The 19,360-nt window shown below is 49.3% G+C and overlaps 4 protein-coding genes across 8 annotated transcripts; 2 read left to right on the top strand and 2 right to left on the bottom strand.

The window, feature by feature from the left end:
- Nucleotides 1-698: 698 nt before the first annotated feature.
- LOC119131098 (neuropeptide FF receptor 2-like) lies at nucleotides 699-2,076 on the top strand. The gene is made up of 3 exons (XM_037265248.1): nucleotides 699-895; nucleotides 1,047-1,146; nucleotides 1,220-2,076. Exons 1-3 carry the CDS (start codon nucleotides 745-747, stop codon nucleotides 2,031-2,033), a joined length of 1,065 nt encoding a protein of 354 aa, XP_037121143.1. The 5' UTR covers nucleotides 699-744; the 3' UTR covers nucleotides 2,034-2,076.
- Nucleotides 2,077-3,325: 1,249 nt separating this feature from the next.
- On the bottom strand, nucleotides 3,326-7,325 carry LOC119131092 (probable global transcription activator SNF2L2). Of its 4 annotated transcripts, none has more exons than XM_037265237.1 (6): nucleotides 5,996-7,325; nucleotides 4,936-5,159; nucleotides 4,691-4,796; nucleotides 4,514-4,615; nucleotides 3,622-3,760; nucleotides 3,326-3,510 (listed from the first exon to the last, which is right to left on the bottom strand). In XM_037265237.1, exons 1-6 carry the CDS (start codon nucleotides 6,089-6,091, stop codon nucleotides 3,425-3,427), a joined length of 753 nt encoding a protein of 250 aa, XP_037121132.1. In that variant the 5' UTR covers nucleotides 6,092-7,325; the 3' UTR covers nucleotides 3,326-3,424. The 4 variants fall into 4 exon arrangements, with proteins under 4 accessions (XP_037121132.1, XP_037121131.1, XP_037121133.1 ...); XM_037265236.1 differs by having other exon boundaries at nucleotides 3,326-3,524; XM_037265238.1 differs by having other exon boundaries at nucleotides 3,326-3,524; nucleotides 4,936-5,188; nucleotides 5,996-6,128.
- Nucleotides 7,326-7,350: 25 nt separating this feature from the next.
- Nucleotides 7,351-12,502, bottom strand: LOC119131056 (KN motif and ankyrin repeat domain-containing protein 1-like; the record flags this gene model as incomplete). The annotated part of the gene is made up of 10 exons (XM_037265148.1): nucleotides 7,351-7,428; nucleotides 7,512-7,610; nucleotides 7,757-7,957; nucleotides 8,055-8,197; nucleotides 8,258-8,477; nucleotides 8,693-8,780; nucleotides 8,971-9,138; nucleotides 9,247-9,355; nucleotides 9,842-9,955; nucleotides 10,288-12,502. Coding segments are annotated over 10 exons (3,381 nt in total), but the record flags the coding sequence as incomplete, so codon positions are not given.
- Nucleotides 12,503-13,656: 1,154 nt separating this feature from the next.
- mzt2b (mitotic spindle organizing protein 2B) lies at nucleotides 13,657-15,312 on the top strand. 2 transcript variants are annotated; one of them, XM_037265246.1, is made up of 5 exons: nucleotides 13,657-13,747; nucleotides 13,940-14,145; nucleotides 14,235-14,395; nucleotides 14,467-14,598; nucleotides 15,134-15,312. In XM_037265246.1, exons 2-5 carry the CDS (start codon nucleotides 13,979-13,981, stop codon nucleotides 15,283-15,285), a joined length of 612 nt encoding a protein of 203 aa, XP_037121141.1. In that variant the 5' UTR covers nucleotides 13,657-13,747; nucleotides 13,940-13,978; the 3' UTR covers nucleotides 15,286-15,312. The 2 variants fall into 2 exon arrangements, with proteins under 2 accessions (XP_037121141.1, XP_037121142.1); XM_037265247.1 differs by having other exon boundaries at nucleotides 15,137-15,312.
- The last annotated feature ends 4,048 nt before the right edge of the window (nucleotides 15,313-19,360 follow it).

Consider the following 19,360-nt stretch of genomic DNA (forward strand, 5'->3'; position numbering starts at 1 on the left):
TCATAACTCAGTGTTTGCAAAATCCACGCGGTGACAATCTACAATGCACAAAACCAATGTGACGCAAACCAGACTGTCGTTCAAGCTGCTTTCGACACGAGACTCAAATCAAAATCGTGTTGATCTTTTTTTGGATGTCTTTCTTTTTTTTGTGGAGAAGTTTAGGCAATTTTGTACATGCACCTTATGGGCTCAATAATAATTGAAAAAATGCAGACAGAAGAAACCTTTTTTTATGGTGGTGTATTTTTTGAATGACAAAATAAAACACTTAAATATATTTGTAAAGAAGTGACTGTGTTATGGTGTATATGAACACGCCCCGCCTCCTGATACACACACGCACACACACACCTTGTATGTTGCTCTGCTCCACCAGTCTTTGAGTGACGCTCGCCAAGAGGGAATGCTGAAACGGACTGACGGGTAATTTCTATTGATTATTTATTATTATTATTTTTTATATTTATTGTTATTTATTTTTTATATTCATTATTATTCATTGCTCTCTTTGTATTTGCACCAGTTTCTGCAAAATGTCACTTGTCATGACATTGCTCATTCATTTTAGTCTTTGTTGTTTTTTATTCGGAAAAGAGCATGAAGCAGAACATCAGCAGGAACTCCTCATGGGGTCCGTGGCGTGGCCGCCGGGACAACGTGACTTACGTGGACTTCTACCTCCACCGGGCGTCGGTGGCGGCCGTGTTCGCCGCATCCTACCTGCTGATCTTCCTGCTGTGCATGCTGGGTAACGCCCTAGTTTGTTTCATGGTGCTTCGGCGCAGGAGCATGCGAACCGTCACCAACTTGTTCATCCTCAACTTGGCTGTCAGTGATTTGCTGGTGGGCATCTTCTGCATGCCCACCACGCTGGTGGACAACATCATTACAGGTACGCAACTTACTCGGGCCTGGCACCTTGGGTGTCCAAGCATATTTCAGGGGGGCGGTGCCCCTGCCCGCTCCCCCCTTAGCACCGCCATTGTGTACAACCCAGAATTTTCAACTAAATTTCGAAATGTCTCCTGTTTTTTTTGGTTTAGGATGGCCTTTTGGGAACCTCGTGTGCAAAGTAAGCGGGACGGTCCAGGGAATCTCCGTGTCGGCGTCCGTCTTCACGCTGGTGGCCATCGCCGTCGACCGGTAAAGTGACCCTCGATTCTATTCTCATGGGCAGGAGATGGTAAAAGGGTTCTTCCCCGGTTTGTCCGTGCAGGTTCCGCTGCATCGTTTACCCTTTCAAGCAGAAACTGACCATCGCCACGTCCAAGCTGATCGTCACCGTCATCTGGGTGCTGGCGGCAACCATCTCATGCCCGTCGGGCCTTACGCTGCACGTGGCCCACGAGCCCAGCGTGCGTATCGTCCTGCGGCGACGCCAGGACAGCCGCCCCTTCTACTGGTGCCGCGAGAACTGGCCCAGTCCGGACATGCGCAAAGTCTACACCACCGTGCTCTTCGTCAACATCTACTTGGCCCCGCTCACCCTCATCGTCATCATGTACGCCCGCATCGGAGTGGCGCTCTTCAAGAGCGAGGCGGCGGGGGCGTCTCTGAGGAGGGACGGGCCGGGAGCCGGCACGGAGGTCCGGCAGACCGTCTCCAGGAAGAAGAAGCGAGTGGTGGTCATGCTCTTGGTGGTGGCGCTGCTCTTCGCCCTGTCCTGGCTGCCGCTGTGGTCGCTGATGATGCTGAGCGACTACGGCAGCCTGAGCGAGGGCCAGCACCGCGTGGTCAACATCTACCTGTACCCACTGGCTCACTGGCTGGCCTTCTTCAACAGCAGCGTCAACCCCATCATCTACGGCTTCTTCAACGAGAACTTCCGCCGAGGCTTCCAGGCCGCCTTTCGATTCCAGCTGTGCGCCGTCGTCACCGAGCACCAGAGGAGCTTTTCCCCTCGCGTCCGCGGCAACGGCGTCCCCCCGATACGGCTCGCTTCTATGGGGGGGATCGGGCCCGGCGGGAGGGGTCGGGAGGCCTCGAGAGACCACGTAGGAGACCAGTACGTGACCGGGGAGGCTCGCTAGCTTTCCTAGACCAAAGACATGGTCCTGAAAGCAATTGCAGTGTCGAGTAGCTTGTTAAAATGGATTGCTGGCGCGTTATTTGGATTGTGCTCAACAAAACAATAAATTGGATTCCAACCACCGTTGATCATTCAAATGTATTGCTTTTCTCATCGATTCATTCTCCTCAATCCAGAAGATCTGATTATGGTCGTTAATGAGAAACTAATCAAGTGATTTATTCCTTTGGCACATTAAGAAGTCTTGCTGTGGCGCTCGTAACTCTCGGGACTTTTCTTTAATGTGATCCAGCGCAATTACAGGCGACGCACAGGAACCGAGACAGTTGTGTTCAACTCCTTTGAGTGTTGAGAGTGTCCTCCTGGAGCCGCTAATCTGCCATTAGCACGTCTGGCTACAGCAGGTTAATGGTTCCAACCGGATGATGGTAAAAACTAATCGTGTGTCAGTCACACATTTCTACTCCGTCCAATCCGGATTCAATCTTTACAGTCCAGAATTCGATTGATCTGATGCCAAGATGGGGTGGGTGGGTTCTGGAACGCGGAATACAACACGTGACCTGGGTTGCTTTTGGATCCAATGTATTAACAGTACAGTTGCGTGGATACAGTACAAGTTTCCAGGGATTGTCTGGACGTCGTCGCCGGCCGGCAACACGCTTCACATACAAATTGTACAAGATGTATCTGCTCGGGATTCACATTCAAAGTCCACAGAGGGAAAACATTTTTTTTATAAAAAAAGCTTCCGTGCCACGATTCTTACACTCCACCCGGACAAACGCACGTCCATCAGGGCTACTTCCAGGAGGTGGCGTGTGTTCCAATACTTTTGTACATATGCTACCAGGCCAATGAAAGCATTTCATACAAACACGCTGATTAAAAACAGTCCTTGTTTTCAGTTTTTTACATCCCGCAGGGGAAACACAAGTGATTCTCTTTTCAAAAAGTTCTTTTCAAGGTGAGACGGCAAAATGAAGGCCTCAATGAGAGTACATCAAATCTGAAGGTAATCTGGCCAGTACAGTGGTGCTTTGAATTTTGAGTTGAATTCATCTTTTGCTCGGTTACTCGTATTTGGAGGTGTAATTGTTCAGCTTAAAAAAGACTTTTTTGGCATCGAAAAATCTTCAAATGGTCAGTATGTCAAATATGATCATTTGAAAATGTGTCCATCTCTGGCACCGCATCTTTTGCCTCATTTCGAATTGTTATTTGATAACTTGTGAGCGAGGGACTCAAGGCATCACTGTACACTCCACACGTGAAAAATGGTGACTTTTGGACTATGGGGAAGCCCTCAAAATGGCGTTTTTATTTTTTGGGCAGAATAAGAACGACAAAGAAACAGATCGACTTCAAGACTTGTCGACAACAGCTCAACCTTCATTCTTGGAGGAGTGTTCGTCCACATTCCGGTCTGCGTACAAAGGCGGTGACCTCTTGGCTGGGAGATTCCGACTTCTCTCCTCCTGGTTATCCAGCGCTTGCAGGAATTGAAAGAGACAATGCGAGAAAAATGCTGAAGTTGATGATTTGGGGAGGGAGGTTTCTTTTTAGGATGGGTCACTCGTCTGCTTTACCTCCCTCCGGGTCTTCAGCGGTACCGCCGTTGTCGCTGTGGGCGGCGGCGGCGACCGTCTGCTTGGGCCCTTCGTTGGCCACGATTCGCACCCGGGCGCTCTCGAAGACCGATTTGATGACGATCGAGTCCTCGTAGATCTGCGGTGGACACATCAATTAAATGAGTTGTTGAATTTGTATCCAATTGTATCCAACAATATAAATGAGTGGGTGAATTTTTGGAGTATTATCACATAATCTAAATTGCCAGGACCAGCTACTCTGATTGGTCTGTAGTTTGGCACCGTTTTAAGTGTTCACTATGAACCAGTAGGGGGCGGCACATCACTTAACTTCTTAAATCGACCGGAAGTCCAAACGAAGAAGAGACGAACGTCCGTGTTACGAGCAAGACGCGCCACCGTTTTTAAAAATGTTTTATTTTTCCTGACGCAACGACTGTAAGTGATTTTTGAGACTACTATGTTTGAAATGTTAACATGATGAATGCTTGAGCTGATAGTTTTTTTAAACCTCAAATAGAATTAGCTCGCGCCGCTAATGCTAACCGCGATTGCTAACTGTTTAGCATAAATCAAATTAGCTCGTCTAGTGTTTGTTTGATTTTTTTTCTTTTGTCGGACAATAAACTTCTTTTTTTACTTACAAAAAATAACCTTGTTGTCTGACTAAAAGAAAAACGTGTTTAGTGTAAAGGAGTTTTGTGGCTATCTGATTATTTATGTGTATACTGCTGTATTTGACTTTTTTTCCCCTCATGTACGGCCAGTGTGCTGAATTGTCGTAGTAGTGAGGACAAAGAGTGTGCTTGTACATGTCAAAGATAGGAAACAAGTTTCCTGACTTTGTTTTACTGGAGTGTCAAGTTGACATCAAATTTTGGGGGTACACCTGAGATCCTTCCAGGTTGTACGTCTGAGCGTTGTTACACAACAGGAAAATGTCCTTTTCCAGGTCCCCCACACTTCTGTATTTGTGATTACGGACCCGCTCCTGCCAAAAAACGAAACAAATAAACATGTCAATGTGACAGTAGGCACCAACAGGCACTCGTTGACAGACCCTCACCCTGATCCGTCGGAAGTCCACAGGCTTTCGGATCAGCTCGTAGTACTCGGGAGCTTCCTTCCTGGAAGGCAGCTGGACAAAACCTTTGCTAATCTGTCGACCCAAACTGGAAGTGTAAAGCAAGTTAGGTTTCTCTTGAGAAGGCGCTAGAAGGTTGCGATGCTGCGCATGTCGGTACTTTGTTTTAGTGACAAACACTGCGGCCACAGATGCATCGCCAAATGGCAAAAGTATTGTTTCCTCACCCGTCCTTGTAGTTGACCACCATGTCCACCAGCGTGCTGAGTTGCCGGGTGAGTTCGGGCGGATTCGGGGGGAGCTTCTCGGCAGGCGGTCGCCCTCGTTTCCGTTTGACTTTTTCGCCGGCGGTGTCGTGCGTCGGTAGCGGCGGCGGCCCCGTGTCGCGTCGTTGCTCGTGTTTGCGCTTCTTTGGGCCGCCGCCGTCCTCCATCTTCCCGCCGGCGTCCGGCTACGGTTCAGGAAAGAGTCCCGCTAAAACTTGAAATTTTGCAGATCAATGCCAAGAAGGGCCACATTTGCGCACATAAATCCTCCCTTGGAAAAGTTCCTCGATGGAATGCATGACGACAGTCAGCCGGGCTCACCTTTACGACAAGTATCGGTAATGCCATCGCAGAAGAAGTCTTGATTTTTGAGGATTTAGAAGTTGCAAATTGTCACTAGTGGGATTTGTTGACAGTATTGTACACAAAAAGTTGATTGATGAAATATTCATTTTTGAAACGTGACAAAAACAGAGGCTCAGTCGGCCATGTTTTGCGTGGCTCAATTTTATTTCGGAACATATCCCCGCTAATGTTTTGCCGTCACTTGTCCTTTGCGCATGCAAATTTTTTTTCCAACCGCACTGCCGCTCGCCTTTCAGTTTGTTCTGCGACAGCCGCATTTTGTTTTGTTGTTTGTTTTGTTTTTCTCAGCCCACGATATAATTCGCGCATACATGCGAGCAAAGCGGACACAACCCCGATCCACGCATTGTCAAGGACATGACTGGCGGCGCGCTGAGATGTTGGTAAACAAACTAAATGCACACAAGCGGGACATTAGGTGGGGGTGGGGGGGTTCGTCCGTGCGGCTGCGGGAGGGTGACGAGGGGGGCGTCTGCAGCATCACCCCGGAGGAATGAAGGCGTAATCCCCGGCAGCCGACCACATTCCCGCCACGCCGAGCCTTGCCTCCTCCCCGACTAATCTTAGCCAGATTACACCCCCCCCCCTCTCTCTCTCGGACCAGAAACGCTCCCTCTCCCGCACGCGTCCAGCCGGGGAATGTCGGGATGTTTACCTGAGCGCGGTCTGCGGGATCCAGCGCGGCGACGGCGGCAGCGGCGGGGGAGAGAATTAGCAAGCCCGCATAGCAGCGAGCTGCTAGTCTCTTCATCAGCTGATCACTCAACGAGAAGCAGAAAGGGGGAGCATCGGGGGGGGTGGGGGGGAGCACTATGTTTTCATATACAAATCAATGAGGGGGGGGGGCAATGCGGACGCTCCCGTCTGCATCGCTTCCCGACGTCTGCGCCAGGCCCCGAGCGCGTCTCCCTCTCCCTCCGCATGCTTTCAACATCCGGACTCCCTTTCTTCTCTTTGCCCCCCTCCTCCCCCCCCAGCCCCCCCCCTCAAAGGTCCGCGTTTGACTTTGCATTCCATCTGAGCTTAGAGGGGAAGCGTCCCAACACGCTCTAAACGCAAGGAGTCGTATTACAAGCGAGGGAAAAGGGTCTTAACGGCCCAGGCAAAGTCGACCCCTGGCGACATCTGGTTGCCGTTAAGACGTTCATCGTATTTTTCCATCAGGCCCAACAAAACCGGTTAGAAAAAAACAAAAAAGTTGTAGAAAACATTTTGGCTGGTCCGCATATGAGATGTGGACAGAAATGCGTCTCCACGTGCATTTGAACGGGAATCGGCTTCGCATCGTTTTAGCATCGTGACTAAAAACTGCGTTCATTTTGATCATCGGGCTGATTTCGGAGCAGCTTAAAGTTCCACCCTAAAATGAACTGATGCATGTTTTTTATTTTCTGACATTGTCTTGCCAACGAGCATTCGAGGCAGCCTCGCTCCATCTTGCAAGTCCAGCAATGCAAAAGTAGCCAGTTCAAATATTGAAGCGATCGAATCATAACGAGCAGTTTCAAGTCGTCCGTCTGCATTCAAATTGACTCGCAGTCCAGCGTTGTCTCCAGCAGATGAATGCACGGAAACCGACATCAGTCGTTTTTTTTTTTCCTCCAGGAACCGCTCAAAAAAAAAAAAAAAAAATTGCTGCCTGTTGCCGTGGCAACAGCAAATTGATGGTCGGCAGCGCTTGTGTATGATTTGATTTGATTGCGCTTGCGAGGAAACCGCTCTCGCACAAACGCGCACACACGCATGAGCGCGTCATGACAGAAAAGGCATCACTTGAACTCGATTTATTTCTATTGTGCAAGATGGCGGCGAGAACGACAAAGCCGGCGAGAGGAGCAAACGCAATCGAGAGGACGCTCCAGCTACAATAGATGATAATGGGCCATCTTGAGCAGGCACTTGATTTTGCCGATTCTTTGTTGTCGTTGCGTGCGTTTCGATTGTGCCAGGTGGAATTTGGGGAAACAAAATCATTTCTGACTTGAAACACAGATGACAGCATATTGTCGGGAGAAAATGGCAAGCTTCCGGTCGCCTTGCGTTTAGTCTGCGTCCAGACACCAATTAGGACCTTCCACAGTGATGAGCCTGTTAAACAAACAATTCTTTTTTTAGTTGTTAATGGCAAACAAATTGCAATTCCTAAGATAATAATAATATTATTAAGATACCTCAGCATGTGCTTTGGCGAAGTTGGCGTGCGCGTAGAGGAGCACGGCGATATCATTGTGTCCCGCCTCCAAGGCGATGGACAAGGCCGTGCTGTCGTCCTGCACACAAAGTGACGTTTATGGCCTTCGGGGCTAAGCTCCACTCTGCTGCCATCTACTGCCGCCTCCTTGCAACAGCCAATTAGGCGCCTTCGCTGCAACTTGCGGATTACGGCTCATGATTTCCTATTCGGCGCGTCACTCACGCTGTCCGTCAGCGCGTCGTCGCACTCGGGCTGGTCCAGCAGCAGCTTCACCATGGCGGCGTGGCCGTGCTCGCTGGCGCACATGAGCGCCGTAGAGCCCTCGTCGTCCTGCGCGTTGACCGCGGCGCCGCGGGCCAGCAGCGCCCGCACCATCTCCATGCGGCCGTGGCTGACGGCCAGCATCAGCGCCGTCTGACCGGCCTGATTTGACACACGCAAAAATGACGGACAAAAATGAATTGACCGATAAAACTCAATGAGGAATTCGAGTTAGGTATAAAGTCAAAGGTCGCTTGACCTGCGTGGCTTTGGCGTTAACGTCGCCGCTATCGAAGAGCCGCTCCACCACGTTCATGTCCTCCGGTTGGTCAGCGGCGGCAAGCGCAGCCAGCATGACGGGCGTGTACCCCGCTTTGTTTTGCTTGTCGGCATCGCACACGTCTGCGGACGACAACTCGTGACAATTGATATCTGAACCGGCGTTGGCCGTTGCCACCGTACCGGCATCCAGCAGCTTCTGGACCACGCCGAAGTTGGAGTGCGACACGCTGTAGTGCAGCGCCGTGTTGCCGTTGCCGTCGGCCATGTTGGCGACGTGTCGCAGCAGCAAAGGCGAGATGACGCGGAATCCCGACAGGTAGTCCTCCACCGACTCGGCGGATGCTGACTTGGGGCCGGACACGGAGAACCACTCCTGCTGGACCGTCTGCAGGCAGTCGCGCTGCGTCAAAGACAGATTTGCTCAAGTCGTGACCTCGTGGAGCTTTTTTTTTTGCTTCCAATTGGGCAGCAATCAATCAAAATCTCAAGGAATAGACCATCTTTTGAAAAAACATTCTAATGTCTCGCTTTCTTTTCAGGTTTTCTTCCTGCGAGATACTCGAACGCACCGCCTCAACACGGCCAGAGCCTTTTTAGCATTTAGCATGAGCTCACCAGCTCCCTGCTGGGCAAGCGCTTGCCGTCACTCAGGTGAGTCTTCAAGGCCTGGCAGGCCGACATCATCTTCTCACTGAACTTGCACCTGGACGCAGAGGTACAATTTTTAGGAATATTCTCGTTTTTCTTAGCTGTAGATGTGTATGCTCGATTTTTTTTTTCTTTCATTTTTAGAACTACAAGTTGTGTTTTGAAAAGTATCTCGAGCTTAACGGTCGCGTGAAATAAGTGGTCGGTGCTGGAGAGCGCCCCCAAGAACACGGGCGCAGCCTTACCTCTTGGTGATTTGCGATTTTGCTGACGTTTTGGACGCCTTGCCGCTCACGACGCTTTTGAGCCGTCGCGCCGGTGTCGGATCTACCGGAGCCTCCCGCGGCTTTCTGCTCGAGACCCGCTCGGCCTCCTCCGGGTTGGCGGCGGACACCTTGCTAGGTGGGTTCAACCTTCATAGAATCATGATATGAATGTTTAGCTAGCAAGAGTATACAGCTAGTAAACAAGTTTAGCTAGCTACTTGTGTAGAAAACAAAGGAGAAGTCATTTCCGTCTACCCGCTGGCCGCCTTCATGAAGCGCATGTTTTTCCTGGTGTTGCTGCAACCTTGCTCGCCGTTTTCCTTCTTTGTGGCTTTGCGCGGAGTGCCGAAAAGAGTTGCTCCATCTAGACACAAAATGGATTTGAGTTGAACAACTTTATTAACGACAACCGAAACCGCTTGCTATTATAACTCGTGTCAGGCTGGCTGCTTTTGCGATCGTCTGTTTTTCTGTTTAGAGATGACAAATACGACACTGGCGATTATTTTACATTTTGTTTATTTTGTTCACATTCTCTTCCGCGACTTAGCTCAAGGACTTATTGTTGTTTTTCTTCTTCTCGTTCGAAAGGCGAGATGCGCATTGTGAACCAGAAAGCTTCTCGCTCCTGACCGAGACGTTCAATTTTAGACCCTCCACCGCAAATTGCTGTGCGGCAAAATGACTTCCAAAACCAGATAACATTCCAAACATTGCGAGTGTCTCCGAGTCAGCCACTTCCTCCACAGCTAAAAGGGTAAGTTGAACTCAGGCGTGAGAACGTAAAAATGGCTCGCCCGCACAGGCAGAATTTTAAAGCCATATTATGAAGCCATTTAGGCTTGTTTACCTCTCACGGCTGATGAGCTCTGTTGTTCTAACAGCTGGATCATTCTTTTCACCTCCGAGTCATTTCCACCCTGCTGACAAGAGTTGCAGGAGTCTGCCGGCACTTCAATTTTCTCTGGAGCAGAGAAAAGACCACAAGAGGGCTTTTTAAAGGTAATTGAAAACAATTTGACACCGTGGCAAAAATCAACCAAGTCAGTCAAATAACGCAAGTCTGTCTTGATTGAAGTCATGTGACTCGAGTCCCCACCTCGTAACGCAACATTCACTTATTGAAGTACTTTTCCATGTGGTTCTTTTGTTATACTTCTGGCCTAAAAGTGTTTTCATACAAATATTTATTACAATCATGACTTTAGTACTGCATTAGTGTGTTAGGGACTTTGTCATAAACCAAGGACCCCGCCCCCGCCTTCCAGTACATGAATTTCCAAGAAACAGATCTACCTGAATCAAATGAAGCGCCTCGAGCCACATCTCCGGTATTGGCCGATAGCGACGAGCTGGTTTGAAGGCCACGACGTGGCTGGAGTACCGCTGCTAGCTTTTCAATGCCACTATCCAACGCCGAATTGTACTGAGAAGGGGCAATCTCCTGACCAGCTGCAGCGTTTGAACCGGACAGATCCCGTATCCTCCCATCGCCGACGCCAATGCTCCGAGTGTTCACCGGGTCGGGGAGATGGGATGGTCCCGAGGCCATGTTTTGGGTTTTAAGGCCGACCAGGGAGTTCTCATAAATGTTCATGAATCCTACACCAATGTCTCTGGTATTTGGTTTCGGGACGTTTCCTTCCAGGGGGCTGGTTCCGACGCCAACCGTGCGTGTCTTGAGGACGCACTTGACGTCTTTGACCCCTTTTCCGACCGCTACCGTCCTGGTCGTGGCGGCCTTGGTGGTGTTGGTGTGCTTGTGTTGGCTTTTGAGGACAGTATTTGTACTGGAGTCTGTGCTGATGCCATGTCTGGTGTTTGTGAAACGAGTCACGGAGTTGACTGCGGTGTTGGTACGTTGGGACATTGTCTGGGGTGACGCCGTGAGTCCGAGACCTTTGACCGGATCAGTCACCGTGCCTTTGGAAACCGTATCCTTTGCCTGGCGGACGATCACATTCACGGAACAGTCTCCGCATGCCACTGACGCGAGTTCCTTACGCTCCAGATTCCGCCACGGTATTTCCGTGTTGCTTTCGGCATCGCTGAGTTTCACCTCCACTCCGACTCCTTGAGAGTTAGTGGAAACGTGGACCCCCACGCCCTTCTCCCTGGTTTCCGCTCGCTCTCGGACCTCCCAGCGGCTCATGGCTAGATCTGGACCAATCCCAACGTTTTTCAACTCTGGGCCACAACATGATGTAGCCGCATTCTGCACCTGTACCGCCTCCCCCGTGCTGGCATCTTTGAGCTGGATGTGGTTGCCCACCCCTTGGCTTGTGGTGTCGGGCCTTGCGTCGGTGCTGCAGCTCGCCACGGATGGCTTGGCGGAGGAGGCTTTGTCTACTCGGTTTCTAGCTCCTGCAGCCTGAAGCTCCAGTTTCAGCCGGTTCATTTCAGCTTGGAGAGAGGATTCCTTCAACTCCGCCTCCAAGTGAATGCTTTTCTCCTTTAAGGCAGCAATGACTTGTTGCTGCTCTTGAACCTCTGCTTCTAAATCCGTGAGACGGCTATGTTGAAACTGTGCTGCCGTGGAAGTTTGACTGTTTTCTTTCGTGGCTTCTCCATCAACTATCTTATCATCCTTTTGGCAACGGCTTCTTCCTTGCCACGTCGGATAATGTCCAGTCTTGATGGCCCTCTCGAGTGCCAGCATCTCTTCATCTCTCTCGCTGAAGTCGTAGCAATCCCTCTTCTCTTCGGCCTGCGGTTCTTCCTCAGTTCTCCTCTCCGAGTCCTCATTCTGGATCTTGAGTTGCGAGGCCAGTTGCCTCTTTTCCTCCTGGAGGACCGAGATTTTCACTTTGAGTAAGGGGATGATCTTTACTTGTTCTTCTAGCTCCCTCAGCTTCTGCAGGGCCACCACCATTTGATCTCGGACATTCAGCAGCTGCGTTGGGCCAACGCTCGAGACCGGGGTGCTCCTTCCCGATGCCTGAGGGCTCGACTGGAGGCAACCTGTGCTCCCTCTGCTTCCCAGGGCGGAGCCAAGAAGTCCTTGCATGTGGCCGCCGATTTCACGAGCCTTGCCGCCGTCGTTATTGTCATCGTAAGCGCCCAACCCGGTGTAGCGAGAAAGAGAACCAGGGGAGCTCACTCCGGCGAAGCTGGCCAGTCGGCGGCGGGGACCCAGGGTGTGGCTCGTTGTCTCCTGCTCCAGGTTCCGGTGTTGCTCGGTGATGCTCTGCTCCGACGAAGGGCTTTGTTTTTGCAACGGAGCTCTCGAAGCAGGCGAGGGCCTAAATTCGCCACTGCGATCCGGTCCTTCATTTTTGGGAGCGGTGGATCCATGCGGTGGAGGAAGAGGAGGTCGACCGAGGAGTCTCGTGTCATCACTGCTCGAGGACGAGAGGGAATCCGCAGAATGCCACTGGCCGGATGAAACGCTGCTTTGCGCTTTTTCCTCATTGCCGACGGCCACTCGAGGCCTCCTCTTAAGGCTTAGCCGCTTAATGTTGATGCCGTTCTGGAGACTCTTGGAGAAGTCCAGTTGACTACCGTCTCCCGGTTATGAAGAACACCTGAAGTGGAGAACCTTTATGTTACGACTATTGCAAAAGAAGCTTTCTTAAGCCTGTATGCAAAATAAAAACTCTGCGCTACCTTATTGACGTTCAAGCCTGACCTCGGTACTCCTCGCCCTCTCTGTTTTCTATGTTCTTTTTTTGTCTATTGGAATGCTTTTGACCATCATATCGCAGAGGCCGTCCCACATAAAGAGGAGGGACGTCAAGTGGAGGAGGGTTTGGCCATCCTGCGCAAACTGTTTTCAACACAAACCATCCCCAAAATGTCATGTCTCGCTACACGGACTAAACTTGCTCTATAATTACTTCCCTCTAAATGCCAGCTGCCACTCTTGGCTCTTGTCTCTTCACCGCAGAGTCCTTTCGCTAAGTTTGGAAGTCATTTCTGAACTGTTAACTTCATAAAAGAAAAAAAGAGCACTTGGTTCGACTGGAGTTGAACATCATTTAAAGATACTCGATTACACACAAAAGCCAGTCAAAGAAACAATCATTGTTACCTGAAACATCGGCGAAGCCCCTTTGCGCCATGAGGACGTTTTCAACAGCTCATCCTTTTGCCATGCATCGCAACGCACACGTGCTCATCTTAATCGATCGCCATTGTGCGCTATAAGAGCATCTCACTTTCAATGTCGCTGCCGCACAGAGCACATTCCGCAATTGAATGCAGCTAAGCGTACAATGCTTACCTAAAGGAAATGCAATACTGTCATTGACATAGCACTTTCTTAACACCAATGGGAGGGAGCAAGTGTTCTTTAGTCACAGTAGTCTGATAGGCTATTCTTGATGTGGTGTGACAAGTTTATCATAATAATAATGGGATACGTTTGGGTTCATAAATTAATTTAATGTTTCAAAAAACTTTAAGAGAGATTTTTTTTATTCTGCCTCTGTTTGATTTCACATCCTAAAACGGTTCATCAGACTCAAGCATGCTAAATTGTTTGTTTCTTTCTTTCTGAAGACTCTGCCAGAATCCGACTTCTGGCAAAACTTGCGTGTGTTTCCTTTTTTATCCCCGTTTTTATTCATTAACAACGCTAATTAACGAAATGGAATGAGTTCTTTTTGATGAAGCGCAAAATAATCAGGGTGGACTACGTATCCCATCATGCAACGCGCCGTGTCGCTTGATGATGACGCATTGATCCGTGCGCCGTATTTGTTTACAGTTTAGCTGTCGGAAGCTGATGAAAACGGCGCTCAAAACTAATTTAACGGTGTGTATTTTTTTTTGCCAAAGTTATCTTTTGACTCCGTATGCTTTTGTTCGTCGCTAATGACTTGCTAATATGCTAATATTCGTAAGCGAGTCAATGACGCATTGTTTTTACTCACGACGAGCTAGTTATCTCGCTAGCACTTGAACACTTGGCTAACATCACTTTGCCTCATTTTTTATTTTTCCGCAGTTCGTGTGATAAATATAAGTATCAGACGTTCCTGCCACAATGTCCCAGCAAGCGGCACCCTCCGCTGCGGACTCCCCGGCGTTGGTGGTGACCACCAGCGTGCAGAAATACGCCATAAAGAAAAAGGAGATCCTAAACGCAGAGGAGAGTGAGTTGTATGAGCTGAGCCAGGCTGCGGGCATCACTGTGGACCAGGAAGTGTTCAAGTCAGTCCGGGGAATCAATTCCATTTTCAGTTTTTTAATACCACAATTTAACTGACATTTCCCATTGATTGACAGCCATGTCCTTCTAGGATCCTGGTGGACTTGCTGAAGATGAACGTGGCCCCTCAAGCGGTCTTCCAGACTCTGAAGGCCATGTGTGCCGGCCAAAGGGTCACCGAAAGCTGTGGCGGCGATTCCGTCACGGCCTCTCACGGCGCCGGAATCACCACGACCAAGGCGGATGCCAGAGGTGAGGATATTAAAACGATGGCAGCCCATCTGCACTTACTAATTGTTTTCATTTCTTCACAACTCAACAAGATGAGATCTCCGGAAAGAGTGCTAAAGTCCCCGCGGGTGTTTCCACGGGGCCCGGACCCCGAGCCACCAGGGTCAGCGCCAAAATGGCGGCCTACGGCTCCCAAGACGTCGGCAGCGCTCCTCATGCTCAAGGTCTTGCTCGCATTTTTGCTTTTATGTGTGCTGTGTTTGTTAATGTGTGTTGATTTGTCTCCATGGAAGTGAGTTTGTTATTGTACGTTGTGTGTTTTTATGCGTTTCAGTGTGTGCGTGTAGTATTTATTACTTCTTTAATGCAACGTGTTTCTGAGTACTGCCTGTGTGTTATTGTGTAATACTTACCGTGTGTTTACGTTGTTATATTCTGAGAGTGTTTTCATCATTCTCTTACTACTAATACGAATGATAATTAGCCATAAAACAAAAAACAAAATTAATTCATTTTGTATTGCAAAAGCTTTCCAATTTAGAGCAAAATAAATAGTGTAGGAAGGTCACATTTAAAGTTTTCAAAAATTTAAAAGGAACACTAGTCTGACTTTATGTAGGAACAGGACAAGCAAATATTTTGGCGTGCATCATAATATTTTACAACTCCGATAGACTTCACTGAAATCAACACTTTCCGCATCGGAGCGCATTTTCCCCATCCGGCGTGTTTTCCCATCTATATTTTACGGTTCATCAGCAGCGCGAAGCAAAGCGACATCCTCTTCATCAACAAATCCCGCCGACAAGACACGTGATGCCTCTGGCCAGCGCGTGCAACGGCAGCCCAGCGCCAGCAGGGGACAGAAGACCAAAAGCTCTGGAAGCAGCAGCTCCTCCTCGCAGATGTGACCTGACTACAGACAATCATGGAAATAGGAAACCATTTCACTTACATTGATAGGGAACATCATAGATATTTATTTGTCCTGGCACGGTCAGCTGATCTGGAAGGAAGTGCCTTGATCTGCTCGACCAAATGCGGGAGTCCCTCATCCAAGAACAAAATTGTGCCCAGCCAAAATACAGAGCGGCTCCTAGTAACTCTGTAAAAATTGGAGTGGCTGGTTAACAAAAAGTTCACGTCAGGTTCATGCTCACGGTGCACATTGGTTGGGAATTATTGCTCAACCGTATTGTAGGAACTTATAAAAATCATGTAACAAATGTTCTGGTAGCATCTGTGTGCATCTTTAAATGTTTTCATAATAAAGCTTAAAATAAAAAAAAAAATGTTCCTGTCTTATTTTTTGGAGTAATTATTAGAATTTTAGAAAAACAGATTTACTAAGCCTGAGCTTAGAAAAATTCATTGCAGGGTTAGGTTGCGTGAACTGAATGTTTGATTTGTGTCACATGGGGGCAGTAGAGTAACGCTGAAATCATACCCCCCCTTCCCTCACCCACCAATGCTCCCTCCCCCACTTTACGTGCTCAAATTGTTGCAGGGATCCTTCTTGATTGGAGTGAAAGTGGAGCTGAACTGCATGTTTTGTTTGCCTCTCCGCACGCGCGTGTGTAAATGGAGAGGCGGTATGCAGCTTCAGGGGTCATTTTAAAGTCCACGGCCCGCCCGCCTTTTATGTGGCCGTCCATCCTGTTTATACGGCCCTGCCTGTGCACATTGATAGCGGCGTGCCTGTAATTGATGGTGCCATATTGCTGCGCTGCAGCCGGTTTAATGGGCCTTGACGGAGCAAAAGGGGAACGCGGCACGGGACTGAGCTTAACCCTTCCCGCGCCGCGTCCCGGCTCCTCGCAAACGGGGCCCTGGGTGATTAGCGTGCCGCCGCTCTGCGTAATGGCCGCTTGCTTCATGATCAAGGAAGCGCGGACGCCCCTCTGACTCCACTTCCAAGAATAAACAGTCGCCAGCTGCCACCGCTCGCCTCTGTTGTCGCTCGCAGGCGGCCTAAATGTGTTTGACAAAGCCGGTAAACGGCAGGGAATTTATTCTCAGGCTGCCTGCGGCTCCACGTGTCACCTCTAGGGGGCAGTGTGGCCCCGAGATGCTTGGGGACCCCCCCCCTCCCCAAACCACCCCGTATCGGTCCACCACGCCTGGCCTTTTGGATGTGTTTATTTTCTTATGAGGGAATTTCACTCTTCCATTAAATAGAGAGCGCCATCCCTCACAAAGGCGCGTGCGTCCGCACGCTATATGCGCCATTAATCAATAGAGACGAGCAAACTGCGCGCCTCGGCCGTATTGTGCGAGGCGAGCGAGGCGGCACGTTAAAGAATGAGCGCTTCAAATCGTTAGCGTAAGCGCTTCGGCACGATGCCTAAAACAAGCACGCTCGAGACAACGTTTGTGATTGGCGGCAATGTCCACAAGCCGTCCGAGAGCGATACGGCGCCCGAGAGCCTCCAGGGACGTTTCGTGTCTGGGAAAATATTCCGTCCAATGGTTTGTACTTCATTGGTACAGATAAATATGAAAGGCTACGATAATCGTTTTGTTTCAGATAAATCTTTTGACATATTCCAACGATCAGTCCTGCAACATTCCTAGGAAATCATTTTGTCCCAACACGAGTGAGCTCTTTTCATGCGCCTCCCCGGGGGCACTGTGTCGATGGCTCCTCTTTAGAGTTTTCAGTGGACCGAGGCCGACTTTTGCCGGGAGACACCGCGGACGGGTCGGCGAACAAAGTGAATTTCAGCTCAGCTTGATCTCGGGAGCACTTTAAAACTACAACTGCAGAGAGTAACTTGTAAACAAAGATACACTACACCAAGTCGATGACCACTGAAAATAACAACTTATATACTGTAAGGCATTTAATGTCTTCTATCGGATCTCTTTAAGGATGTCATTTAAAAAAAAAAAAAGCAGTATGCAGACTTGTAGGAACAGGTGTAGTGCGGCATCATAGTGCAGGTGTGCCTAATATTGTGGTCGCCGGCTTTGGGAATCGTATTCCCTGTGTGCAGTCGAGTGCATCGGAATCCTGTTTTCTTGCTCAGTGCTTCTTCCCCCCACCCCATCCACCCCACCCCACCGCCTCCATCCTTCCATCCTCCTGGCCGGTGCCCGCCTGCAGATTGGCTATTTCCCGCGCCCGGCCGGCCGAGCTCTTATCAGCCGGCCGAGTGCTGATTGTTGCTGTGTCTCTCAGGCTGACTGACAGTTGGCGCGCTGGCTGCTGAAATGGCTGATTTGGTCAGTGTTTGTCTGCGCTGCCTTATCTGCAGCGCTTATATTAACTGCCTTGACAGTGTGCGCCGGCAGTCTCGCTCCATCTTGCGGAGGATTGGGGTGGGGGGGTGCTTCCGCCATCCCTACTGTCTCTATCCGCTCCTGTGTGTGTGTGTGTGTTTGATATTTGTACACACATATATATATATATATATATATATATATATATATATATATATATATATGAGACTGGCGTATGTATGTGTGCATATATGTATTGCACATATATGTGTGCATTTATAGCTCACCTCTATAATTGTCACATTCTATCCTCCACCATCTGGAAAAAAAAAACCCCACAAACAAATCCCAAGTCATTACTAGCCCCTGTCAGTCAAAGCCGTTTTTTTCCCCTCCATGTCTCTGTTTGGTGTGATAGGCCCTGACACAAAACGGGGTGGACGAAAGTGTCCCGCCAGTTTTTCTGGGTTTGCCGGTAATAACCGAGGTGAGATGTCGGCTGTGCGAAAGGGGATCCGGCGCTCTCCCGCTATAGTGCGGATTAAGTCCGAATTTAGAGTTGTGTGCCTTCAACTTGTCACGTCGTGCCGCAGCGTGCCACGTGGCACCGAGGTCTACCGCGTGCGGCGTAATTAAGAGCAAGAAGAAAGGGCAGAAAAGGTCCCCAACTAATCTCCCCCGAGCAGTGAGAATATTCCGCCGTTGTTTGTGATGTCATCCGTTGGAAAAAGTAGCAGCCGCTTGAAGATTTATAATGAGTATAACATCCATCTTTGACATCGTATGTTAGCATGAAGCTAGCAGGCTTTGGTGAGACAAAAGTAGCGTGACAGATCTTTTGATTTGTTAGCATTAGCGGTGAAAGGGGTACACGCCGATATCTAACGTCCGCACTAATCGGACCCCCCCGCTGGCATGGTAAGCGTCTCAAATAGACACAACCCGAGCAGGTAAACACGGCCTGCTTAAGCCTTATTTATTTATCCGCTTTATTCGCGAGAGGCTGTTGGCTCCGTCTGTTAGCGGCAGATGTGGGGACCAGCCGAGTTCACGCTCGCTGGTAAAACCCCCTCGGCGGTACACGCACGCACGCGCACACGCTCGGCTCCATTCGATGCGTCCTAAAGTCAGAATCGGAATCGTTTTTATGGGCCAGGCAATGGATTTGTTGCCGCTAGGTGGAGCCACTCAAGTACCTTGGCACCGTCTCAAAGTTGTGTATGTTGTCCTTTTGGAATTGTGCTGTTTACATTCGTGTGATGCCGCCATCTTGCCCAATCACAACATTGGCACATTAGCAACTTTGCACACCTTATCTGCACTCGCATTCGTCGGCTTATTAACACCTTCTCAGTAATTTTATTTTATTTTTTTTAAATCATTCTGCGGATCCTTCCTTTAATGTCTACTAAACGGCACGCACAACCGACACGCCGCTTAGTTCATGTTTGACCAGCTATGCCTTATCTAAATTGCAAAGTTAACGTAGCCTAGCTTTCTCACGGGTTTTATTGTGACGGATGAAGTTAGGACGTCGTTGGGGGTCGCGTTTTCTTATCGTTCTCGTTTCTCGTTTGCTGGATGTTTATCAAAAGCTTTTTTTTTTCCCTCCCCTAAAGCAAGTCCTGAAAAGTGCCACTTGAGTGTTCCCACCTGTGGCACGGTGTTAGTTGACGCTTTGTTTAGCGTAGCACGACAGCTTCATGCAGTCTGTACGTAAATAACAATTTTGTATGCGACGTATTGTCGCGCCGCCGACACGAA

Source organism: Syngnathus acus, chromosome 12, assembly GCF_901709675.1.
Source record: "Syngnathus acus chromosome 12, fSynAcu1.2, whole genome shotgun sequence".
Lineage (NCBI taxonomy): Eukaryota > Metazoa > Chordata > Actinopteri > Syngnathiformes > Syngnathidae > Syngnathus > Syngnathus acus.

Coding starts and splice junctions, on each gene's coding strand:
- LOC119131098 (XM_037265248.1), top strand. CDS start 745: ATGCTGGGTAACGCCCTAGTTTGTTTCATGGTGCTTCGGCGCAGGAGC. Junction 896..1,046: donor GGTGGACAACATCATTACAG/GTACGCAACTTA, acceptor TTTTTGGTTTAG/GATGGCCTTTTGGGAACCTC. Junction 1,147..1,219: donor GTGGCCATCGCCGTCGACCG/GTAAAGTGACCC, acceptor TTGTCCGTGCAG/GTTCCGCTGCATCGTTTACC.
- mzt2b (XM_037265246.1), top strand. CDS start 13,979: ATGTCCCAGCAAGCGGCACCCTCCGCTGCGGACTCCCCGGCGTTGGTG. Junction 14,146..14,234: donor GTGGACCAGGAAGTGTTCAA/GTCAGTCCGGGG, acceptor ATGTCCTTCTAG/GATCCTGGTGGACTTGCTGA. Junction 14,396..14,466: donor GACCAAGGCGGATGCCAGAG/GTGAGGATATTA, acceptor CAACTCAACAAG/ATGAGATCTCCGGAAAGAGT.
- LOC119131092 (XM_037265236.1), bottom strand. CDS start 6,091: ATGAAGAGACTAGCAGCTCGCTGCTATGCGGGCTTGCTAATTCTCTCC. Junction 4,616..4,690: donor TGGACTTCCGACGGATCAGG/GTGAGGGTCTGT, acceptor GTTTTTTGGCAG/GAGCGGGTCCGTAATCACAA. Junction 3,525..3,621: donor CGCTGAAGACCCGGAGGGAG/GTAAAGCAGACG, acceptor AATTCCTGCAAG/CGCTGGATAACCAGGAGGAG.